Source organism: Urocampus carinirostris, chromosome 6 (genome assembly GCF_059441175.1).
Source record: "Urocampus carinirostris isolate Australia breed hairy pipefish chromosome 6, RoL_Ucar_1.0, whole genome shotgun sequence".
In the NCBI taxonomy this organism is placed as follows: domain Eukaryota; kingdom Metazoa; phylum Chordata; class Actinopteri; order Syngnathiformes; family Syngnathidae; genus Urocampus; species Urocampus carinirostris.
In genome coordinates, this window is record NC_142354.1 from 10,689,494 (window position 1) to 10,714,797 (window position 25,304).

The window sequence follows — 25,304 nt, forward strand, 5'->3', positions numbered from 1 at the left end:
CACATTTTTAAAACCGATTCAAAGTTGAAATCCAATGAAGGATGAATACTCAAAAAAGAAACGTGCATCCGGTATGGTTATATATCTTTTATACAAAGAGCAGTGAAAAAAAAGCTTAAACCAGTCTTGCCTCTACAAAAAAAAAACAAGCATGAAATAAATACAACACAGTGAAACTTTGTTCTCAATTTAGCTTTCAATTGTGGATTACTTTCTGGTGAAGCCATTTCAAAACGTCATCAGACTACTTGCCCAAGACACACCACAGGAATGGTGCCCTTACCACCCATCTGCTTAATGGATCCAACCATTGTTATATATGGCTTTGGGTGTAACTGGGAGTGGTAAAAAATGCTTCAAAAATCGTGCAGACGGATCCACAAAGACAAGCTACCTTTGTAACATAGATGAAATACTTTTATTCCTTCAGCTGGTCAAATGACAGACCACTCTTTGGTATCGTGGAGAGGAATTTCTCACTTTGATGCGGTCACAACACTGCATCCCTTTTTGAAATCTGCATAAAATAAAAGAGAAAAACAGTTTAGGCCTCAAATATTTACGAGTTGGCAAAGATGTATCTGACATGAAATAGATTTATTTGTATCGTATATTTTAATATTCAGATTCAGATCTACATTATTGTCATTCTAGTACATGTGTATACAGAACGAAATGTCGATACATCTGACCCGCACAGTTTCCTTGAATGTACAGATTTAAATAAAATGTTGTATTGAGTTGGAGTATTGAGTACTAATAATATACTAAATAATTATGGCTATGAATAGTATTTTACAGTAGTGCAAAGAGTGCAAGAGGAGCAGCTAACCAGATGTGCAAAATGGGCAGTCAGGTAAACAGTAACAATAACACTGTAGTACAATAGTGCAGAAGAGAACAGATGTGCAAGGAGTGGCTAGCTATAAAGAACTGCCAGTAGTGCAAAAAAGTCAAACAAAACCAACAGATGTACAGATTAGCAGCAGTTTAGATTTACTATGTGTTTGATTGACCATTTAACAGTCTAATGGCCAGGGGGACAAGACTATTGTGGAACCTGGTGGTCCTGCACCGCACACTGCAGTACCTCTTCCCAGAGGCTAGCAGAGTGAACAGTCCATGATGGGAGTGAGAGGGGTCCCTGATAATGTTCTTGGCTTGGGATAATATATTTATATGGCCAAAAATGTGCACGCATTAACCTGAGTAATTTGGTGGGAGTGTAAATGTTCATCTACGATTTAATAGTTTCTGCTTAATTTTCGGCGGTTTAAGTTAATGTTTCGGTTGCCCCGGAAGTTGTAGTCCAATTTACAAGACTTAGTTCTAGGGCGCGAGTGCGCCTAAACTGACCAGAGAAAAATAATGACTGATAATTTTCCCCCCAAAACCTTCGACAACTATTTAAGGGCGCAAATGGTAAATTAAATCTTAAGTTTAAAGAGCATTCCATTGAATGGTTGTTGTGAAAATGACACTTTAATGGAGAAAAAAAAAGAAGTACAAAACGTTTTCAAGCAGTGTTAAGCTAGCTAGTGCGTCCTTTAGCAATTTAGCAAGTGCACTACAGTATTCACTTTAATGCTTGCTTAGCGCATATATTTAAATTAATGTTGACAGTATTTCTTTTTTTTGTGTATCATAACAATAGATATGACTGACAACATATCTGTCAAGCTCCAGGGCTCCATGCCCTTACAAGCTGTTGTATTTTCCCTTTCAAAATAATCTTACACCATATTTTTTTTTTCCAAACGTGTTTATTTATGTAGTTTAACATGTTATATTGTACATGTGTTTCGTCATATATATATTGTTAATTAACATTTTGTTGTGAGATACGGAGTTGCTCGACATGAATGAGGTTTATCATGAAAAAAGTTCAAATATTAAGTAGCTTGGACGCTCACTGTAGAAGGAAAAAATACATGCAAATGTAATTAAGTATAATAATACACTTTCTTATTCAAATTATTAATTCATTTTCTGCATTAAATTATTGTTAGTAATATACTGATTAAAGGGATAACCACAAACCTGTCTTTTTTCATTTTCTCCTTTTATACTTTCTTTTTTTCTTTATTTCTTTATACAACATAATAATTCGTAATATAATGCATCAAAGCAAGTGAGCTGTTTGAGAGCCGGCTCTCATTAATGAGTTTAGCCGAAAAAGCCGGTTCTCTAAAATGAGACGGACTTCCTTTCACTACACAACTACCACATGAAATCCGATGTTGAATGATGCATGATGGGAAATCCCCAGGCGGCATGCGCACAATAGCATCAAAACGCTCGCTTCGTTTGCAACGAAACAAACGATACCGAGATAGAGGCTACCGCGGTGAACTCATTTGACTTGATTGATTTGCCGTTTCGTGATAGTCGGTGTATACCGGATGGTAGCCGTAATTGACAAATTTGTGTTTCTCCGTACAGATTTTCTTGTATGTCGTACACGTCTTAAAATGCATAATAAACGTACTTTGTATGGCAAAAACGTACAGGTTGACAGTTAAGCTGACAATGTTATATTTTTGTATTTGTAAATAGAAGCAAATATGTCGACAATTACTGATTTTATTACATTATTTTAGCATTCACGGCGTGACTTGACGTCATAAGTAGCGTTGGGCGTTACTCTGAAACTATCTAGTACTGTAAAAGTTTTGTTTAAATGTAGATATATTTTTCTTCGCATCATTGCACTACTTTGAAATTCTATGTTACTTTTTACATTCTATGTTATTCTAAAATTGTATGTTACTTAAAATTCTATGTGTATATATGCACTATATGCGGCAGCTTTCAATTTCATGACACTGTGTACTAAAAGGCGTCTCATTCATTTCGATTAGAATTACAAATTACTGTATACTCGCGCATAGAATCCGATCCCTTAAATCTCTTTCAATATAGCCACATCATAAAATAAATAGAATTAAATGTGTCCATCAACCTGTGGCAGCAGTGGACCATTTATATGCAATCTTGAGAGCTTGCAAAACATTTTGTCTCTGGGCTTCAAACTATTTGAACATATCCTTCTCCATTTCTAGGTACAGTGCAAGATATTGCCTTTTTTACCTTTCTCAAGGTAAAATGCAATGCAAAAATTATCTTACAAATAAAAACACAAAAATTCAGCACATTTTAACATAAATTCTGTGCTTCTATTTGCCCCATTGATTTCCTGTTAGCTTGTTGTTCCTGTATAAGCCATGGCCCCCTCCCCATGTGCTACCTACCATTCGCTACTGGTGACATAGAACTAAATGTGCACATGTAATTTGACCTCCTGAATTCAGTATTTTATTTTATAGTAAAAATTGGCTTAGATGCGAGTACATACGGTAGGGAAAATAGCTTCATGAGGAAAAAAATCAACGCACCCGTTCCCTGTGCTTGAGACAGAGCTTCCACAACTGTATTCAGTTGTACTCTGTGGGTAAATATAAACATGCCCAATCATTTGGGAATGTTTTTGGCGGATTGGGGGTTGTATGTGACAACATGAGTGATGCAGGAGCATCTACCAACCTGCATTTAATAAGTAATACAGTAATGTTCTATGTAGTAAAAAAAAGTAAAGTTGCAATTATTGATCAATAATGCGTTACATTACTCGTTTTGGAAAGTAATTGCGTTCCAGGAATGCGATTTTTGGTAACGCTTTAGTCCCAACACTGCTTATGACATTCTTCCTACATGAAAAATGGACGGCACCTGTTCAAGCGCAGCTCCTCATCTATCTCCTCCAGCGTTTTGCCTTTGGTCTCCGGCAACAAGAAGTAGAAGAAAAGCGCCGCTGCCACCGAGGTTATCCCGTACATGAGAAAAGTCCCAGACAGTCCGATGGCATCTGGTAAGAGTGTTTCCGATTTTTGAAATAAGAGCGATTTTCTCTGGACAAGCGTTTGGCAGTAGTGTGAGAGCTTACTGAGGAGATCCAGGAAGGTGAAGGCCACCAAAAGGTGAGCAATCCAGTTGAAGCAGCTGCTGAATGCAAATGCTCTGCCTCTCACAGCTGCCGGGAAGATTTCACTCAGCAGCAGCCAGGTCACTGCAGAAGTAGTGTTACAAAGGTTGAAGTGTTAGTTAAGTTTCAGAGATAAAATGAAAAAGATTTTGAATTAGGAATGATGCGAATATTTTGTGTTGATTCTTTTATTAAACTGCACATTTTGGGAAAAATAATAGCCCGTGTGGTCTCAATTTTCTTAATTGCAAAATTGAAATGCAATCAATTGGATGAATGATTTCAAAAAAGATGTAAATGTGGAAAAAATGCTCTGTAAAAATCAGATTTGAAACTGTAAAATGTATGTGAAAGTGAAAAATGAGTGATTTATTTAAAACTGTTGGCAAAAAGGATACATTTGACCCTGATCTTTAAAAGCAAATGGTTTTGGCTTGATCTTTTTCGCCATCTTGGACAGTTTTGAGAACTAAATTGCCATTAATTTATATTTGCTACAGTGGTCATTTGAATTAAAACACAGTGGTACCTCTTCTTCCAAACTCAAGTTGTTCCCGAATTGTGCTTGTAGCTCGAATTGCTAGTGTATCGTAATTATTCCGGTCCCAACCTCTGGAAATCATCTAAGTTAACCTTAAAGCACATCTTCCTGATCACTAAAAACCTTTAAATACTAATTTGACATAGAAAATACTGTAATTAGATGAAAAAGATTATACTAACAGAAAAAAATGTGAGTGTAATTTTGTTGGAGCAACACATTTGTAATAAAGGTAAATCTGAGGCACTCTACAGTTGGTCTGCACAATTAACTGAAATCTAATCGATATCGCGATGTAATCGCAAGACACTGCGTTTTTTTTATTCAAGGACTTAAAGTTCCAGTTTGTTAATTGAGCGATGGCGTGTTTTTAGCCAACAAGAATTTTTACAATTTGAGTTTTAACAGTGCTGGCCAATAAGGGAGGCTGGTGTAAGCTCTCAGTCAATCAAACAGCCTTTGCATAAATGGTCACAAAACAAATGCGAAAGCTCGTAGCTTTAGCGGCTCGTTACATTGAAAAGAAATTCATCAAATACATCGGACTTTGAGGAAAGTCAGAGGAGCACAAAGAAATGCTGATCACCAGCGATTCCATCGTAGATTGTTATTGCGTCGGGAATCAACTGAGACGGCGTCAAAAGGGAAAGTTAACAGCTAGGCGAACCACGAACATGGCTAGTTACCAACGCCAGATTCATTACCCATAAAACGGATGACATGGAGGTATTACTCGTGGAAAAGCACTACATTCCTGACTCTTGTATTTTTATTATCACAGAGACCTTGCAGAAGTCGCAGTTAATAGACGCCAGTGTGTAGCTAGCCATCCGCTATCTAAATGACTTTCTTACACTGAGAGAAGCTCTCAAATTTTGTTGTACATTTGTATAATGTCAATAAACTCCATTTTTTCAACTGCAATTTCGTTTTTATATGTAGATCTATTTTTGCTATTTTGTCACAGTCGTATACTCTCAGTTGGCAATAATGCCATTTGAGGTGATTTTGCATGTCACTATGTTTAAGATCTCACGCAGAAAAAGCATAAAAATGCACTTTTACTTTAAAATAGAAAAATGCATCGAAAATGCAATAAAGGTCGTAATAAGGTATTTTGGTCTAGTTTACAGGCTTGAGGCGTCGTTGCTGTCATGCACTTTCCGGACAAATTTCAACATGTTACCTAGTGTTTTCTTTTATTGATGTTTACTATGTTTGTGTACTGTAACTCAATGCTAAATCTATTCCACCTTGGTCATCCTGGAAGGGGGAATACCACTTGTGAAGCCCCTTCTCAAGGTTTTTTTCCTCACGCTGAGGTTTGGAGTTTTTTCCTTGCCTGCATGTTGGTTTCAGATCAGGGGTAAAAGTGGCCTGTGCAGTCCTTTGAGACATTTTTGTGATTAAGGGCTATACAAATAAATGGGACTTGACAAAATCTACTCTATAGGTATAACCAAGTGTGCAAATCAGGTGCCTCATGGCGGGAAGAGCATTGCAAACTGGTGAGGTGATGATGGCGGTGAGCGGTGTCAAGTGGTTTCTCGTGGTAGCCTTTGGTTATACTCTTAACTTGGATTTTCTTTCAAAGGTGGTGGAAAAATTTGCGTTCAGAAAAAAAATTGTACATAGAAAATCTCGCGTCTAGAGGTGCGGGTATAAAGAGGTACAACTGTAATCATTTGTGCCAATGTGGTCAAATACCAACATGGTCCGAAGCTGACGGAGTAGGCGGTGACGATTGCCATCATGCACACCAGAACCATGATGTTGTTGATTCTTTCACTCGAAGGTTCCCAAAGCTCTTGCGTTTGGTTTCCGAGAATTGAGTTGCCTTGAGTAGAGTTTTGAGGAGACGGAGCACACGGCGTGGCGGCATCGCCGTCCAACTGGCGTCCGCCGAGTATCCCGATGCACAGCAGGCCAGCGGCCATAACGCAACAGCCGCCAATAAGGAGCGGTCGGCGGCCCACTTTGTCCGAGCAGGCCACGGCGGCCATCGTGGCCGCCACCTTCACTGTCCCGATGCCGACGGACGCCAGGACTGCCGAGCGCTCATTCCGAAAGCCGGACGAGCGAAAGACTGTAGAGGCGTAGAACATGACGTTGGGTTGCCCGCTGAACTGCTGGAAAAGAACCAAGCCCAGTCCGATGACTGTGCGGGTCCTCATGTTATCTCTGCGCTGGAACAAATAGGTGATGTCATAGCGCTTTGTGCTATGCTCGCTTACGGACGCCTCTTCTTCTTCCTGCATAGTAAAAGAACTAGTGTTGATTTAACACCTAAAGCAGGGGTTGGGAACATAGGCATGTAAGCCAGGTAAGGCTTTTTACTTGAGTACGTATGGCTCAGAGATAAATTACAGGCCATACTGATCTTCTCTTCAATGTTCCAATTTGAGTACAGTAATCTGTATCGCAGTTTACTTATCATGGTTTTGCTACTTCGGGGATTTTCATCATACATCTAGGCTTAAAACACAATTATATTCTATAGTTTATGAATGACCTATGTTTCATGTTGATGATTTTTTTTTCACTTCACAACTGCTATTTAAGGTCAACAAAAACACAGTGCCAGAAAACATCCCAAAATTATTCACTCGGAAAGAGGGAAGTTATAACTTAAGGGGCTGTTGTAAAATCAAATCCCCAAAGGTGAGAACAACCAGGAAAAGTATGTGTGTGTCTGTGTGTGGAGTCAAACTTTGGAACAATTTACAATACAAGATCAAACAATGTCTAACTATTCATGTGTTCAAATATAAATACAAAAAAAAACAACTGGCAGAATACAGAGATGAAGAAAATGGCGTACGTTGGTTGGTTGAAGATCAGGTAATGGTGTAATTGTAATCCTGTGCAGTCATTTGAGACATTTTTGTGATTAAGGGCTATATAAATAAATGTGACATGACTTGAATGTGACATGAGTGATACTAGCGATTGGAAATACTGTGTTTACAACTGTAGTTAACCTTGTAGTTATTGTTACTATTATTACAACTGTTATTATTGCTATTGTTGTTATTATCATTGGTGTCACAATGATATTTAGTGACTAGTAGGGTTATAACGTTAATAGATGGGTACTACGATGATGAGTATATAAAATATCTGACCATTATTATAATTATTGATATCCGACCTATGTAATATGTATATCCGTGATATTTTGTTATATTAGAAACAAGAGGAGCTATCTGTAAAATGTATTTAATAGGGAAGATGAAGGGGTAGGGAAAATAAGCCTCTGTTTCTTTCTACCCCTTTTCGAACATCTTATGTCAATATTATTTTTGTTGTTGAGTCATTGTTTTTGTCCTGTTTTTATTTTATAATGTTCTAAATAAAGTTTTCGTTCATTCATTCATTCATTCATGATGTCTTTGTATTGCAACATCCATTGCAGCTTGGTCATTGTGGAAGGAGGATTACCTCATCTGCAGTCCCCTCTCAAGGTTTTTTCATTGACTTCATGCTGAGGTTTTGCGTTTTTCCTTGCCCTCATGTAGGTTTTAGATCAGGGGGTGGTGTCATAATAGTCTAATAGTCTGTGCAGCACTTGTGATTGTGGGAGGCCCAAATAAACATGACTTGACTAGATTGTGTTTTGCATTCTGATTGGCTAAACAGTTGCCCCGCCCCTTTTCCGCCAGTGTCCATCTGTGCGTCACTGGTGTTGCCGTCTGAAATGTACAAGCGCTTGACGAACCTACATTACGTATGCACAAATATTTTTCGATTTCAAGTTTCTCTAAAAGCTAAGTCAATAAAATGCTCTGGACCGACAAAAGCACCAAAAGGCAGTAGGAGAGGCATTCTTTCGCCCACAAATTTGGACTTCCTAACCTGATAAACTTGCTCTGAAGCCAAATGTGACTCTTTGGCACTCTGTAATCTGGCACTTTTTCAAAAATGTTTGATAATGTAAAGAATATATGGTTTTTGTAGGAACGCAACATGGAAAGATTCGTAAAATTGGGGTACATGGTTTGAGGTTCCATTAAAATAAGTAGAATATTTCATTAAGTATGTGTTAAGTATGCCCAACTAATTATAAAAAAAAGGCCATCTAATTATTTTCCATCGGGCCCATCTGTTTTTATCTTATTTTTGGCAACCCAGTTCAGGACGCGCAACTCATTAGGTAGTAGGAAAGAGAGGGCGGGAGATGTTGTAGAGTGACTTATAATAATGATAATAATAATAATTTCCTTGTATTGTCATTCTGTGTAACAATGTACACAGAACGAAATGTCGATTGCACCTGACCCGTTGTAGCGAGCCGATGCAGCCGCAGCCAACAGAGGGCGCCGCCGACCACTTTTTAAGTCTTAGGAGCGAACCACCGACCTCCCAGTCTTAAAGCGGGCGCCTTACCATCTAGGCTACTGAGCTGGTAACTTAATGCTTGTTTTTGCAGTTTCGTTAGTGTAGCAAAATGGTAAAATTAAGAAAAGGCCTGCCTCCAATACAGGCACCAACCCAATCCCCCCAAAAGATGAAAACGCAAGAGTTTATTCGAGCATGTCTAAGAAATGCATTGTTTAATGAAAAAGCTAGCCAAAGCTGTAATAATGACTTAAAGCAGGATATGACAGAAGGGAGTAACAAAGTTCCAAATTCCAGACCTTTAACGAATATAGATGTATGTGTTTTCTTCCTTATAAGGGCTATAGAAAGCTTTTAATTTTTTTCAGCCCTAGACATTTTATATTTTCGGGTCCAATAAGGATTTTTTTTTTACGTTTTGGATTTTCCATAACGTCCACATGATGGCGACAAATTGTGATGTGAAGTAGAAACGTAGTGTCCTGAAATCAGAAACGCATTTTTTAAATTATAATTTTACGGTAAATAAGTTGATTTATAAAAATAATATTGAAAATTTATAAAGTAAATTACTTTTATTTGTTAAACAAATACTTGAGCCTGTAAATTGGGTTTGTTCTTTGGTTTCCATCTTTAATTGACCTATGGCTAAGCCCCGCCCCCTTTACTCACTCGGACAAACTTTTAACATTCTGTGAAAAGATTTATGGCAAATGTCACAGTCGGAGGCATTTCGCAAGGAAGCAATTGATGCCTTTTGGGCTCAAAAACAATCCATATCATCTCTTAAGTCACCGAAAGGGCAAGAACAATGCAATGGAGGGTTATATAAATTTATGATAGCTGCAAATTTTCCCAGGACAAGCCTTTTTACCACTGAAGGATTTCATACATTTGACTATAAAGGATTTTATACGTTTGACTACAAATTACATTTAATGCAAAAGATATTCACTGACTGGGCTTTAGTTCAATGACAGGGCAGTCTGTTCCAAATGCGGAAAATTTTGTCTAGAGAATTTTTATAACAGGACTCTGATGGAGGACGGCAGGCGTTGTTTTGAGAACAAGGCACTGTGTTGTGAGAACGGTGGGCGCAAAACAATTCCTTGGCACGCCGAGACGCCATCTTGCGGGGAGACGTGGGCCAAGAAGAGAAAGCTAAAGGACTTCAAAAGAGGGCTTCCAAGAGACTCCAAAGTCACTAATTCGGTCGTTTTCGATGGAGTACACTTAGTTAAATTGTTAACGAAATAAAATCTGCCCCCGTGTGAAAATGTCGGCTTTCCTGTTCATTCTTCCCTCAAGAAACGAGCGCACATAAAATGTTGGGTGAATGTAGGTTGTGTTTGGTTAATAGAATCAGATATCTAAGTCGAACAATTTGGTAAACGGTACTTTTTGATATTTAATTCCAACACCTTGAACACTAATCAGGAGTGCCTCTCCGTTAGTTTGTTGCAAGAGTTTTGACGTTGAATCATTTAGCATAATATTGCCAGCATTCGTTATCTTAGTTATTAACAAGTACGTTAAAAAGAAGCTATGCACCAAAAGTTAGCGTATAGGGTAGGCTCACACAGCGGAGCTTAATGCTCAGGTCCGATTTTTGGTGAAATTCGATGTTGACTGCAGACCTTTGGACAACAATCCTGTATGATCACCAATGTACAAAAGGTAGCACATAACAGGCCACTGAACTCCTAGTAATCAAACATGATTTATAACGCAGCCAAGAACTAAAATTACCTAGCGTCAGCCTAACATTAGAGATGTTAACGTTATAAATAACTTCCTATTTCTCTCCAGCAAAGTGACAACATGTTGCTTCAAATATGCTGCAGCGAGGCTTTTAACTAAGACATCTAAGCTTAAAACACACTTCTATTCTATAGCATATGAATAACCTATATTTTATGTTGACAATATCTGTGTATTATTTGCCCTTATGTCGGTTTTAGATCAGGGTATGGTGTCATAATAGTCTGGTTTGCAATAGTCTTTGAACTGTTCAGCCCTTTGACACTCTTTGTGATTAAGGGCGTCACAAATAAACGTAATTTGACCAGATTTGCAGACATCCATATTCATTTTAACCACGTTGAGTTGGTGCTGTGGTCGACATATAAATTTTTGGACGTGGCTAAATCAGGTAAATAAATACCCTCCATGGCCCAGCCTGTCGGGATACCTCGTATCAGATTTGCATGGACCCTATGTACACCGTTTGACCATTTTAAAGTTTAAAATGTAAGAAAGACATACAAAACAAACAAAAACTGATGAACTGACATGCATGAATGGACACGGATGCAGAGCTTGTCCGAGTCTACGGAGTCTGCTATGTGCACTGTGGTTGGCTCGTCGCGTTTGAGGGCAGGGCTTAGCCAAAGGTCAATTAAGTTCTTAATAAATAGAGAAATAAAGGTTTCTACTTGGCAGGTTTTAACTATCACAACACCTTTGGAACACAACCGCTGTGAAAAATGAGGGATTAGTGTACACAAATAAATACAGTAACTCTGGTAAATTTACCGTATGGTTTTCAGCAGCATCCATAAGCGCCGTGTCTGAGCCACGAGGCGGCGGCAGGAAGCAGACGCAGACCAACTGGACGGACGTGGGCACCACGGCCAAACCGAACATCCACTTCCATCCGCTTTGCAAGCTGAGGAGGACGTAGTTGGCAATGTACGCCAGGAGGATGCCCACCGTGATGCCCGCTTCGTATAACGTAACCAGCAAGCCCCTTCGCCCGGGGGACACCATCTCCGACACCAAAATGCAGCAGGACATAGAAGATTGGCACATGGCGAAGCCCACCGCCAACCGGCCCAAAACTAACGTTTGGTACCATCCGAAAAGCGGCACCAGGCTTCCAGCTAGCATAAGCGCTATACTGAGCAGGATGGAGCGGCGGCAGCCGTGGCGATCGATCAGACCGCCCCCCACAAGAGAGGCCAGTAGGGCCCCCGCCAGCAGGGAGCTGACTAGTGCCTCCTGCTGGAGGCAGCTCAGACCTAACTGGTCCTTGAGCTGCAGCAGGGCGCCCGAGATGATGCCGAGCTGGTACCCAAAAACCAGACCGCCCAGCGATGAGGTCGCGCCGGCGAGCGGGAGGGCGGGGTCATCTGGAAGTAGGCCGAAGCGCACAAACTCAGATTTCTCACTTAACGAATAATTGAAGATTCCACAAAATTTATCATGATTTCGATTCATTAAATGAGCATTGTGAAAGCTCTTAAAATCACAGGATATGTGTCCTTTATAGCTGGGGTGCAGGACTTGCAAAGTCAAGGCTGCAATCATGACTTCGAGCCAGGGGATGGCGTCAGACAGTAACACGTGATTTGCATGCAAGTACATGGAATTTTAACCCTAACCTTTAAGATTCTTTTCGTCTGCTGATTGCTTTTGAAAGAAACGGAGTGTTGTGAAATGGCTTGAAATCACAGATTTTAGACTTATTATTTTTATTTGATAATTTAGTGTTGTGAATGGTCTTAGAATCACAGGATGTGTGTCCTTTAAGATTGCATTAATCGGTTTATTGCTTTCCTGTTTACACACTTTTCATCATTATCAGTGTCTGAAATAACGTCTGCCCGGATGCCCGGGGCGTGCATCTTTTATGTCGGGCGTACAACTTACACAACGTCTCTGCCCGGGTGGCCGACAACTTTTTCAAGAAAAAAAAAACCCCGAAAGTTTTTTTTTCAAATCAAAAGTTTGCTCTTTTCCGATTTTGAAATCTTTGTCCGGTTTGGAAATTTCGGAATTTCAGTTCGTTAGGCAATTTGCATACTCGGCTGCCGATCAAAAGCCTGCATCGAATAACTTTGTGCTTCCGTTATAAGCGTTATAAGGTCGTGCATTTTCATATCACTTTCCAAAGTAGGCGCACAAAGAACACAAGAAAAATTGATAAATTGTTGGGAATCAAGCCAAAACCTCAGCCCAAGAAGAAATATTCAAAAGAAGCTAACAAAATTTATGACGGTACAAAACGTAAATGTACATTAAAAGCATGGTGGAAAGAGAAGTTTACGTGGCTTGCAGCTCTTTGAGACTCTTTGTGATTAAGGGCTATACAAATAAAAATGACTTGACTTGTAGCAGACGACGCAATGCAAACATTGCAGGAATGAAGATGAGTAAATACAGGTACATACTGATGGCAGATGGAAAACAGCGATATCATATCCATGCAATGAATGGTATAAGTAGATTTATAATAAACTTAGTTTTAAAGCGTTGTTTTGTTATATATTCTGATTATCAATTCTTAATACATTGCAACAATGTTTTTTTTTTTTTTGCGATGAGTCGTCTTATTGTGTTTCAAGTTGTGAAAAATGGGGCAGGCAACTTTTCAGAGTTGTCTGCCCTGGTGTCCGCGAACTTTTCTCATGAGTTTCAGACACTGTTATTATCCACCCAACATTGTTCTTCTCGGTCTCTCTGTCTCTCTGTCTCTCTATCAAAGAGTCTTTCTAGATTCTTAAGGACACACTGCTTCTGTGGTTTACAGCCCAATTTTTAACCTCTCAACATGACGTACGGGTTTAAAATGATCCCCCCAACTCGGAAATGTGTCATGTAGCTGGCTGACACAGAAAAAAAAATTTCCCGGGCGTGAATTTTTTTAGGGCGGATTTTAGCTATGTTTTGAAATTAACTGTTGTAAAAAGTCTTAAAAAGCACAGGATATGTGTCCTTTAAGATTCCATACAATTGCTGACTGATTTTGAAAGCAAGCTATTGTTGTGAAAGGTCTTGAAATCCCTGGATATGTATCCTTGAAAATGATATTCACCCGATTTTTTTAGTTTTTTTTTAGTGCTTTGCATCGGTGTTTCGCTGCTCTCACATCAAGAATGATCATCCCCAAAAACAGAACATGCAAATGAAGACAGGGGGCCTACCCATCGGCGTCCGTTCACAAGCGCCTTGGGTCCATGCGGCTTCTCTTCCGCGTCTCGGTTCCGAGGAAACCTCGTCTGGGGGGGAAACAAATCAAAAAGGCGAGTTTAAACAGGAAACCGTGCCGGCTTTTAGCGGCCCGTTGCTTCGAGGAGAGCGCTGGGGCTGCCCTCCAGTCGCCATGACAACTCCCTTGTTGATTACCCCACTTTCATTAGCGCCGCCACTCGAGATAAAAGCAACAAAAACCCAGGCTGGCATTTGCATCCACACGCGTCGATCCGAGCTTGCGTTTGTATGCTGTTCAATCCCGAAATGTTGAAAGAGACACAAAAAACATTTTTGGAACCGCAACAACAATAAAACATTTATAAAAGTCTTAAAAGGAAGGCAACACACACTGTAGAAATCTATATCCATTAGAAAATGTGAAGAATGTTTGTCCTCCTACAGAAACCATATCATTTTCCGTTATCAACCATTTTTGAAAGAATGCCAGGGAGCCACCAGGGAGCCACTAGCGAGCGCCAAACAGCCACATAGCCACTTGTTGATTACCCCCGGTTTAGACAAATATTGGGTATTTCAAGGACACAATTTTAATGCCGTGTTTGCGGTACAAGGAGGCCTGGGAACTTGTATTTGCAAACCCCGTTTGAACCAGTCAAAAGTAAACACATCATGTTTTTGGTTTGGGATTTTTCGGTTATAATAATAATACATTTCCGGACAAACAAGGTTGGTGTATATAGAATATAAAACAGTCATATCTATAAATACAGATAATACATTTAAAAATAAAAGAAACAAATTACAGTTTTTAAAAAAAAGGGTGGACCATTTGAGGCAGTTTATGATAGACAAGTCTGAAAGTTGAGTGGTGAGTCTGGACTAGAAGTAAGTTGCACTTGGAAGTCCGTCGATTCTGTTCACTCTTAAACCCCAGTGTGTAGCATTTGACCACTAGATGGCACTGTGTTGTCTGGTACGGGCCAGTGCCACAGTGCACAGTGTGGCAGCATGATGCCGGAAAAACATGGCAGCGACCTAAGTGTCTATTCCTCTGTGTAAAAGAATTACACATTTCTCAACCTCTTTTTTTTTTTCTTTTTATAAAATTAACATTGGTATGATAGTTCATGTACTTTTGCTTAGTATTCAATTTCATATTTTTTTTACTAAATGGAAGTTTTTTGTACCACTAGGGTGCACTATCAGACACTGTCCCTTTAAGTTTGTAGAATATATATATATATATATATATATATATATACACAATAGGTTAAGATTATTTGGTATTCTATTGTCGATGCGTAACATCATCTGTTACATCATCATGCAAGACTTAAACTCGGTATTTTCATTATTTATTTTGCATTTTTTAAATTAAAATGACTCTGCAGGAATAAGCATTTGTTTTACACGAGCATCACCTATTGAGAACTCACATTGTCCACTATCCTGCTACTACGGGTACCTAAAAATCTCAAAAAGGCAAGGCAAAAAAATGTGAAGAAAAATGGTGCGTTTCGGTCACTTTGAAACTATAGTTTATGTTCTTCCTTGTGCTTTTTAGCACGCCTTTTTAGTAACAGTACACCATACCCCGTAACATCAAGTCCATGCTAAATCTCCACTGTTTTGAAATCGTTATTAAGGACAAATTTCATGGAAAAAAATGCCTCAACACTCTTAACTGAAGGTGGAAGACAAAATGTAAATGGCATATTTACATTGATTTGGGACACAGGATTTGGCATTATTATCATTTCATACATTTGATTAAATCATCAAATGACACACAGTGAAATAAAATTTGCTGAAGAATTAGCTTTTGTCTAGAGCAGGGGTCGGGAACCTTTTTGACTCGAAGAGCCATAAAAGCAAAAAATATTAATTTTATTTTGGGAAAGAGCCACACCATATATTATGAGACAAATTTACTAAATTGCTAAACCGGCGCCCCAGACAGAAGCTTAGTCTTCAGCACATTTATTTTTGATGATTTGATAAAAATTATGAAAAGAGAATAATGCCAGAGCCCCTGTCCCAAATTCAACAAACAGACCACTTTAAACTTGTCTCTTTCTTGCAATTACTCAAGATCGGTTAAACTCCTTTTGACCCTTTTTTTCATACATATTGGTTTCAAAACCAGATGCAAGCATTTATTTTGTAAAAACGTCACAACATTCTGACAATAGGGAGCCTTATGTGCTTACCTTTGGCGAGAGATGGGAGGGAATGCTTGTACTTTTTGCATAGCTCCACCCATCCCTCCCACTCACCCAATCAAATGACTAAGTTCTCTTCCGGTGTTTTGGCGTATTTACAGTTCTGTGGATTCATCATAAAGTATCTGAACACTGAACACAGATTATATAGTGAACTTTTAAATAAAGGATTCTTTAGCGTTGTACAGCCAAAACGAGGTTTTTTTTTCCCCCTTTTTTGTGTGACACCTTGACTGTAAATTGTAGTGAAAAACGTGCCCTATATATACTGCGAAGTAGATCACTGTTATTTAGCTTCGGTTTGGCATTACGTGTACACGAATAGGATAGACACCTTCGGTTTTGAACAAGATGGAGAAATTTTGCATGCAATCAAATTGGTCTCTGAGCCACAGATACTCATAGAAAGAGCCATATATGGCTCGCGAGCCATAGGTTCCCAACCCCTGGTCTAGAGAGTGTGTTTGGCAGTTTTATCAATTTTGTCAGAAAATATATGATGTGGCTCTCTCAAGTTCTTTTTAAAACATTTTTTTGCTTTTATGGCTCTTTGGGTCAAAAAGGTTCCTGACCCGTGGGCTATATAAATATGCATGCCTTGACTTGACTGTGCGGGGGGGCTAAATGTGATCAAAACACTCTGCAAATAAGAACGCCACTGCGCCTTAAAGTTGTGGAGGTGCAATTGCACTTTATTCTGGGAAAGTAAAAAAAAATCCCCGAAGTTAAACGTGCCTCCGCCGCCCCCCAGGGGGATCTGCTCCACAAATGAGATCCACTGCAATAATTTCATATTTTCTAGTAATATTCAGCTTCGGGACACCTGGACTAAAATTAAATTTATAAATCAGATAAACAAATGTAGACACAGTTTTAAACAAAGAACTTCTCTTGTAAACATTTTTTTCCCCCATGGAATCTATTACCAACTCGTTAGAACACGCCCGAAACCGCATGACAGGAATTAAACCGGCGACCTGACTGTTTACACGAGGGTTCAATTGTGAAAAAGCAAAATGATTCATTTTAAACAAGTCACTTCTAAATCTATTGTGCATAAGCAAGCGTGCGTACACGCACTAATAATGCCCTAACGCAATAATGCCCTTAGACTTTTAAGAAACTGCACATCGTAAGGTCATAAAGTTTGGAACTTACCGGAGTTGGGTTAGCTGGTGGGGCACCGATCAAGTTTTTGGCTACGTGGCAACTTGGGTTGCTTTGCCAAAAATGAAATTGAGACCGTTGTCCCGGAGAGTAGCGTGACGTTTCTCTTTTCTTGCTTGGCGGCTATTTGAGATTGATTTTTTATACTGAGAAATCGTTGTGCTTTGTAAGTGAAGTTATGAAGACGGAGGGGCATTTTCTTTCTATTTTTTTCATGGAGCGTCCTCGGGGTCACGCCCACTCGCCTCCATCGTAGATTTGGGCTGCCACGCCCACTTGAAGTCACGCGTTACAAATCGTGGCTTTTTAAACAAAATACACTTCTTTTGATTGATTGGAAATGCGTGTTATAGTCGACGTGACTGTTCTTTTGCTCTTTTTTTTTTATAAAAAACAGTTTGCGTTTTTTTAGGAAGATGAATTCCACCAATGGCTCCTCTTTTAATTAAAAGTAGGAAATAGCTGCGTTTTGGTTTCCCGGATGTAAACACCGGTATTGATCTGTCGTACGTGAACAAAACGGCTTTATAAGCCGGCTCCATTCGAGACGGTCTTCGCTTTTGATTGGTCGATATGAAATGAAATGAAATGATCTGCATTTATATAGCGCTTTTCAAGTCAATGACTTCCCAAAGCGCGTTACATTGTGCTTCACATTTCCCAATAGCGGCCGTGATCTGTGCAGCCATGTAAGGCGCTAACCTGCATATTGGGGGTAGTGGGGGTTCAGTGTCTTACCCAAGGACACTTCGACATGTAACTCGGACAAGCCGGGATTCGAACTGGGATCCCAAGACGAGCGCTCTACCTCCTGAGCTGCTGCCGCCCCGACATGCATTTTTCCCAAAGATTCCGTGTTGATGACTGAGATTGTTGAGTAGTTTTGAATTTTATATTAATTGTAATGATCTGTGTATATTTTAACCCACGTTCCCTGTGTTTTTCAGGGATAGTGCGTTTCCCAACATGCCTCTCTTTAGAATTGAATACCATTGTCTTGATTTACATTAAGATTGTAATACCCCTTGATGATCAACGATGCACCCAAACGCAAATTAAGTCTCGTCACCAATTTGAAAAAGTTGTCCTAAATGATATAGGTTTCATGAAATGAAATGAAATGATCTGCATTTATATAGCGCTTTTCAAGTCAATGACTTCCCAAAGCGCTTTACATTGTGCTTCACATTTCCCAATAGCGGCCGTGATCTGTGCAGCCATGTAAGGCGCTAACCTGCTTATTGGGGGTATTGGGGGTTCAGTGTCTTACCCAAGGACACTTCGGCATGTAACACGGACAAGCCGGGATTCGAACTGGGATCCCTTAATCCTAAAACGATCGCTCTACCTCCTGAGCTACTGCCGCCAGTTTCAGTATTGTTGGGAATCAAATTATCAAAATGTACCATTTACCAAATTGTTCGAATTAGTTATCTGACTCCATTAACCAAACACAACCTACATTCACCCAACAATCATGCGCGCTCATTTCTTGAGAGAAAAATGATCAGGAAAGCCGACATTTGCGCACGGGACCAGATTTATTTTCCCTAAGAGAAGAACTAATTGTATTTCATCTGAGACGGCTGAAGAAGTGACGTTGGCGTCTGTGGGAAGCCTTCTTTTGAAGTTCTTTAGCTTTCTCCTTTAGGCCAACTTCTCCCCGCATAACGGTGCGCTGGCTCCTCCCATGGGCGCCCCGGGCTTCACCATCTCATCCATGAGCGCCTTGATGTCTGGCTTCTCAAAACAACGCTGGGCCTTTTCTGCGTCAACAACGTCTGCAGTACGTCCCGTTCCTGTAAACCACATCTTCCACCAGCCTGCCCTGACCTTATACATTGAACTAAAGCCCACTCAGTGAAAATCTTCATTGCATTATGAGTCAATCGTATAAAATCCTTTATAGTCAAATGTATAAAATAATTTATTGTTGTCATACACGTGCCAGATGGCTTTGCGGGCAAAGTGTGCTGTAACGTCCAACACATCTCTGAAGAGTGGGAGGAAACTTTACACAGACAACAATGGCGACCAGATGATGTAGGTGCCATTTCTAGGTCAGATCAGGAGGCTTATCCAATGACTCGTAACCATGACTTGGAATCTTGCGCTGTTCATGTTCTGTTTCATGCAGAAGAGCAAACCCCTAACCCCAAGTATGGCATGGAGAGGGATGGGCGCAGCCAGGCCGTACTTCCCTGAGACACACTACAGGAAACGGTGCCCCATTGATCCACGTGAAATCTATTAAATACATTTTGCCACTTGCCTCATATTCCATTAACCCAAACTACTGTATTTGAGTTGCACTCAGGCAGAAACACAAAATTGGGTAACAAAAATTCGTCGATGCTCGTTTTGGGCTTAGAAAAACAAGTTAGTTTTCTCCTTAACAGATGTCTCCAGCTTTCAGCTATAAGATGGTAGTTTCAAACACAGAAGACAATGATGTGTCATGTTTTGAGCATATGAGAAAACAAGAAATGATCAGAGCAAAATAATTATATACATGCTTATTATGCTTTATCCAAAAAGAAACGTGCATGAAATTGTTTGATTTGAAAGCTAGCGATCGGACAAATGTGGAGGAAATAAATATATAGACATGTGTTTTTCCATATATAAATCACAAAAAGGCCAAGTGATGGAAATATTGTACAGTAATCTTCTGTGCAGCCCTTTGAGACTCCTTGTGATCAAGGGTTATAGAAATAAACATGACTTGATTTGACTTAATAACGAGCTGCATAAACAGTCACGCAAGAACTACTGTCGGTCGAACTCACACCGTCCGCATGCACACCGGACTGACTTCAATGCATAAAACTTCAAGGTATCTGTTGTCCCTTTTTGTCTCCTTTTGGTTTATTATTTCACTAATTAGATGAAAAGTCACCCCGTGCGTGCATGATACTACATAACGGTTCGTAACATATGGATTAAAGCAACAACCACAATCGGAAGAGCCGTTTACGTGTCGAAAGAGGCGATACTTTTAAGCGAGTCGAGCCGAAAAAGACGGTTCTAAATGAGTCGGAATCTAAACTATTAACTGACTCGGTTGTAGTTTGGAAATAGTTGTATTTTTCTGGCTATAAATAAATGATTTTTTGTCAACAGTCCGAAGCAAACATGATTTATTGGCTTAATGGATACATTTGTTTCTCCTCTTTAATTTTAAAATGGGACAAAGGGCCACAATGCAATCTTTTTTATTTTAAGGGTGCCTGCTTCGGATTTATAGAAAATGACATAAAACTCATTTTATGTAACACAACCTTCGTATCCACAGAAAAATATAAAACATATGAACCCACTTCAATATGTTGACAACATTAGTTTTATTTAAATATAATAGACATGTTCAAGTGATAAACAGCATAATGTGCTTAAAAGGTGGCGTCCATAAATTCAAATTACAGTACAGTATTCTAATTGCTGACGCTATCTTCTGGCTGAAATCAGCATTTTATGCGTGCAAGTACATGACTAGCTTGAATAAACTCTTCTTTAATTATGGTTGGGGTATGGCATTTTAACTACTTTCACCCTCAAACAAAGCTCAAACCCTGCACCCCCCTACACTCTCTCGATAATTAAATACAAAGCCCCCCCCCCCCCCCCCCTTCATTTGGGATTAAAATGTTTATTTTGTAACACCTTTTTAAGTCACTCCAATTACTAATTTAAACGTTCCAAAAAACAGAAATAATACTACTCCTATACAACAGAAGGCGCAGTGAGTGATACGTTACTTGTAATCTACCCTTTACACAACGAAGAAGAAAACCCGGAAACATCATGGCAAGTAACACAAACCTGGAACCGTCAGACTTTCTTCAAACAGCGGAGCTTTTAAAGCAAGGCGCAGAAGCAAGAGTGTACCGCACTGTGTTTCTCGGGAGGCCTACAATTGTGAAAGAAAGGTTCCCGAAACGGTACCGACATCCCGCTTTGGACGAAAAACTCACACGCCGTCGCACCGCGCAAGAGGTTCGCTCCATTCTCCGCTGTCGGAGAGCAGGCGAGTACCGGAATGTAAAATGCTAACAATTATGCATCGGTTTTTTGGGGGGTTGTTATTCATAATTTCTGCTCACCACCGAGCGTCTCTCAGACTTTGGTCTAAAAATGGGTCTTTTGTTCTAAAATCATTGTGTGCAATCGGGTTGTTTAGACCAAATGAAGTCTCCAAATGCAATCGTTTGTGTTTAGTCTAATCAAACCTTTATTTAAAATGCTAACAGCCAACGTCATAAAAATATTTTTAACTTTCCACTTTTTAATAAAACACGCCTTTAAAGAACAATAAACCCCCAGGATACGACACGAATCCAGTGTCACATTTATTTCGTCGTAAAATGAAATTACCGTACAGCGGGGTATAGAAACGTATGCCAATGCATAGCTCATGCGTTTCGAACCCCCAACACACCAGATTAAACATGAAAACAAGAAACTAGTACATAGTAAGCGCTACTTACATGGAACATACATACAATTATATAGTAATAAATATACATGTTAAGGAAAAGTATTGTATTGACCCTGTGATGTGACTTTTACTGGTCAAGTGAAGTAGCAGATGGATGCAAAGGGGAGACTAACAGCAAATATAAAAAACAAATGATTTAAAAACGTATTTTCGAGTATTTTCACGGTCATAGAACCCTTTGTTGCCTTATTTTTAATATAAGTCCCAATTTTGTTGATTACAACCGTACTTAGCAAGGGTCGTGATTTGTTTCCTCTTCATATTTCCATATTATTGAAGCTTCGGTTCCATGGTTACCCTGTTTTTTTTGCTTCTCCCTTTAGCATTAAGCAAGCCTTGGGATGCACAGAGAATAAAGTGAAAAAATAAAAGACTAATTTTCAAAGTCTTTAAAAAGCACATAAAGACCTAAAAGATGGAAAAAGGCATTGTGGGTCCGCAGCTTTTAAGATTTTGACCAATAGCAAACAGGCATTTTGATATGTCTGCAAACATAAACACCAAAATGTTTGAAGTTGTTGAATAGATGGGAAAATGCTAAAAAGAGGGGGAGAACATCTTAGTCCATACTGCAAAGGGAAAACGGAGTATGGTGTGGAAGCTGTCTCCCAGAGTTTAAAGTACCTTCAACCATTTTTTGTTGGGTGGGAACTAATCGACATTAGTGTTGGTTCTGAAAAAGGGACCATTTACATGTGGAAGAGCTATAAAAATTGGTTAATGCTAGAAAATACACCAGGCATGAGACTTTTTGAGTTTTCTTAACAACTGCAGAAAGAAGGTCAGAAGAGCAAGGATTTTACGTGCTTTCAGCTCGCTAGCCCAACTCTTTCTGAAGTCTACAGGGAGTGCAGAATTATTAGGCAAATGAGTATTTTGACCACATCATCCTCTTTATGCATGTTGTCTTACTCCAAGCTGTATAGGCTCGACAGCCTACTACCAATTAAGCATATCAGGTGATGTGCATCTCTGTAATGAGAAGGGGTGTGGTCTAATGACATCAACACCCTATATCAGGTGTGCATAATTATTAGGCAACTTCCTTTCCTTTGGCAAAATGGGTCAGAAGAGGGACTTGACAGGCTCTGAAAAGTCAAATAGTGAGATATCTTGCAGAGGGATGCAGCACTCTTAAAATTGCCAAGCTTCTGAAGCGTGATCATCGAACAATCAAGCGTTACATTTAAAATAGTCAACAGGGTCGTAAGAAGCGTGTAGAAAAACCAAGGCGCAAAATAACTGCCCGTGAACTGAGAAAAGTCAAGCGTACAGCTGCCAAGATGCCACTTGCCACCAGTTTTGCCATATTTCAGAGCTGCAACATCACTGGAGTGCCCAAAAGCACAAGGTGTGCAATACTCAGAGACATGGCCAAGGTTAGAAAGGCTGAAAAACGACCACCACTGAACAAGACACACAAGCTGAAACGTCAAGACTGGGCCAAGAAAAATCTCAAGATGGATTTTTCTAAGGTTTTATGGACTGATGAAATGAGAGAGTCTTGATGGGCCAGATGGATGGGCCCGTGGCTGGATCGGTAAAGGGCAGAGAGCTCCAGTCCGCCTCAGACGCCAGCAAGGTGGAGGTGGGGTACTGGTATGGGCTGGTATCATCAAAGATGAGCTTGTGGGGCCTTTTCAAGTTGAGGATGGACTCAAGCTCAACTCCCAGTCCTACTGCCAGTTTCTGGAAGACACCTTCAAGCAGTGGTACAGGAAGAATTCCGCATCCTTCAAGAAAAACATGATTTTCATGCAGGACAACGCTCCATCACACGCATCCAAGTACTCCACAGCGTGGCTGGCAAGAAAGGGTCTAAAAGAAGAAAAACTAATGACATGGCCTCCTTGTTCACCTGATCTGAACCCCATAGAGAACCTGTGGTCCCTCATCAAATGTGAGATTTACAAGGAGGGAAAACAGTACACCTCTCTGAACAGTGTCTGGGAGGCTGTGGTTGCTGCTGCACGCAATGTTGATCGTGAACAGATCAAAGCACTGACAGAATCCATGGATGGCAGGCTTTTGAGTGTCCTTGCAAAGAAAGGTGGCTATATTGGTCACTGATTTGTTTTTGTTTTGTTTTTGAATGTCAGAAATGTATATTTGTGAATGTTGAGCTGTTATATTGGTTTCCCTGATGAAAATAAATAATTGAAATGGGTATACATTTGTTTTTTGTTAAGTTGCCTAATAATTATGCACAGTAATAGTCACCTGCACACACAGATATCCTCCTAAAATAGCTAAAACTAAAAAAGCCCCACTCCAACTTCCAAAATATTCAGCTTTGATATTAATGAGACTTTTGGGTTCATTAAGAACATGGTTGTTGTTCAATAATAAAATTAATCCTCAAAAAACAACTTGCCTAATAATTCTGCACTCCCTGTATGTGAGTTTTAATATTTGACGCCTGCAAAGGGGATTTCATTGAATACTAGTTCATTATTTTTGACTTTTATACCTCTGCCGTTGCTATTGTCTTATCATATTGCTGTTCTTAGATACCCACACCCTTTAGGGCAGATCTGCTTTTGTAACCTAGGAGATATAATAAAACAAAGGGTTCCTAAAATGAAATAACCTACTCTTCTTGTCGGCTGAAAAAATAGTCTGTGTAATATAGTGTAATAATCTGTGAAGCCCTTTGAGACTCTTCGTGATTTAGGGCTATACAAATAAAAATGACTTGACTTGACTTGACTAAAATTGGTAAAAATTCTTAACCATAAGGCTTCTCTCCCTGTTCTCCTTGCAAGTTAAAATCCATTGATGTCTTCTTTATTTTGAGTATGAAGCTTATCGAGTCTAATTATCTGTATGCTCTCTTTTTAGGCATCCCAGCCCCCGCAGTGTACTTTGTGGATCACAAACATCACCGCATCTTCTTGGAGGAAGTTCTGGACTCCTCCACGGTGCGTGACCGCATCGCCAGCACGGATGGGCACAAGGCGGCGCTGCAGCACCTGGCGGAGAAAATGGGCCGCATCCTGGCCCTCATGCACGACCAGGACGTGGTCCACGGAGACCTGACCACCTCCAACATGCTCTTGAAACGTCCGGGAGAGGAACTGGTCCTCATAGATTTCGGTCTGAGTTCCGTTTCGGCCCTAGCAGAGGACAAGGGCGTGGATTTGTACGTGCTGGAGAAAGCCTTTCTTAGCACGCATCCCAACACTGAGGCGCTCTTCCAGACGTTGCTAGAGAGTTACGCGGCTTCGTCCAAAAAAGCCCAAGCGGCCATCAAAAAGCTGGATGAGGTTCGCTTGAGGGGGAGGAAGCGCTCCATGGTGGGATGAAACAAGGGAGGTTCGATTAAGAAGCTCTGCCACCTTTTTATTTATCATTGGGTCAATAAAACTCTCATCAAACGTTTGTTTTCGCATTCGTTTTTCTCAAATTACAATATGTGGGCGCAAGAAATTTCAGTTTGGTCTATGGTCATTCGTTTTTCCGCTGGTCATAAACTCACTTTCAGGTTTTGCGGCCAAATTTAAATCTACTTTTAAAGGTTACAAGCTAGTGTTCTAAAAAGTAGGGTTTTAAACTCTTACTAGGGTCTCAAATGGGGGTTTAACACTATGCTAGGGTTTCAAGGTAGAATTTTATTCTGCT

General features: G+C 39.9%; 2 protein-coding genes across 2 annotated transcripts; one reads left to right on the plus strand and one right to left on the minus strand.

Moving 5' to 3' along the window:
• Nucleotides 1-72: 72 nt before the first annotated feature.
• On the minus strand, nucleotides 73-17,442 carry slc2a10 (solute carrier family 2 member 10). The gene is made up of 7 exons (XM_088337831.1): nucleotides 17,177-17,442; nucleotides 13,787-13,861; nucleotides 11,397-11,992; nucleotides 6,235-6,775; nucleotides 3,944-4,066; nucleotides 3,730-3,865; nucleotides 73-517 (listed from the first exon to the last, which is right to left on the minus strand). The coding sequence occupies exons 2-7, from the start codon at nucleotides 13,788-13,790 to the stop codon at nucleotides 427-429; spliced, it is 1,491 nt and encodes a 496-aa protein (XP_088193957.1). The 5' UTR covers nucleotides 13,791-13,861; nucleotides 17,177-17,442; the 3' UTR covers nucleotides 73-426.
• A 3,484-nt stretch (nucleotides 17,443-20,926) lies between these two features.
• tp53rk (TP53 regulating kinase) lies at nucleotides 20,927-25,064 on the plus strand. The gene is made up of 2 exons (XM_088337835.1): nucleotides 20,927-21,212; nucleotides 24,525-25,064. The coding sequence occupies exons 1-2, from the start codon at nucleotides 20,990-20,992 to the stop codon at nucleotides 24,986-24,988; spliced, it is 687 nt and encodes a 228-aa protein (XP_088193961.1). The 5' UTR covers nucleotides 20,927-20,989; the 3' UTR covers nucleotides 24,989-25,064.
• The last annotated feature ends 240 nt before the right edge of the window (nucleotides 25,065-25,304 follow it).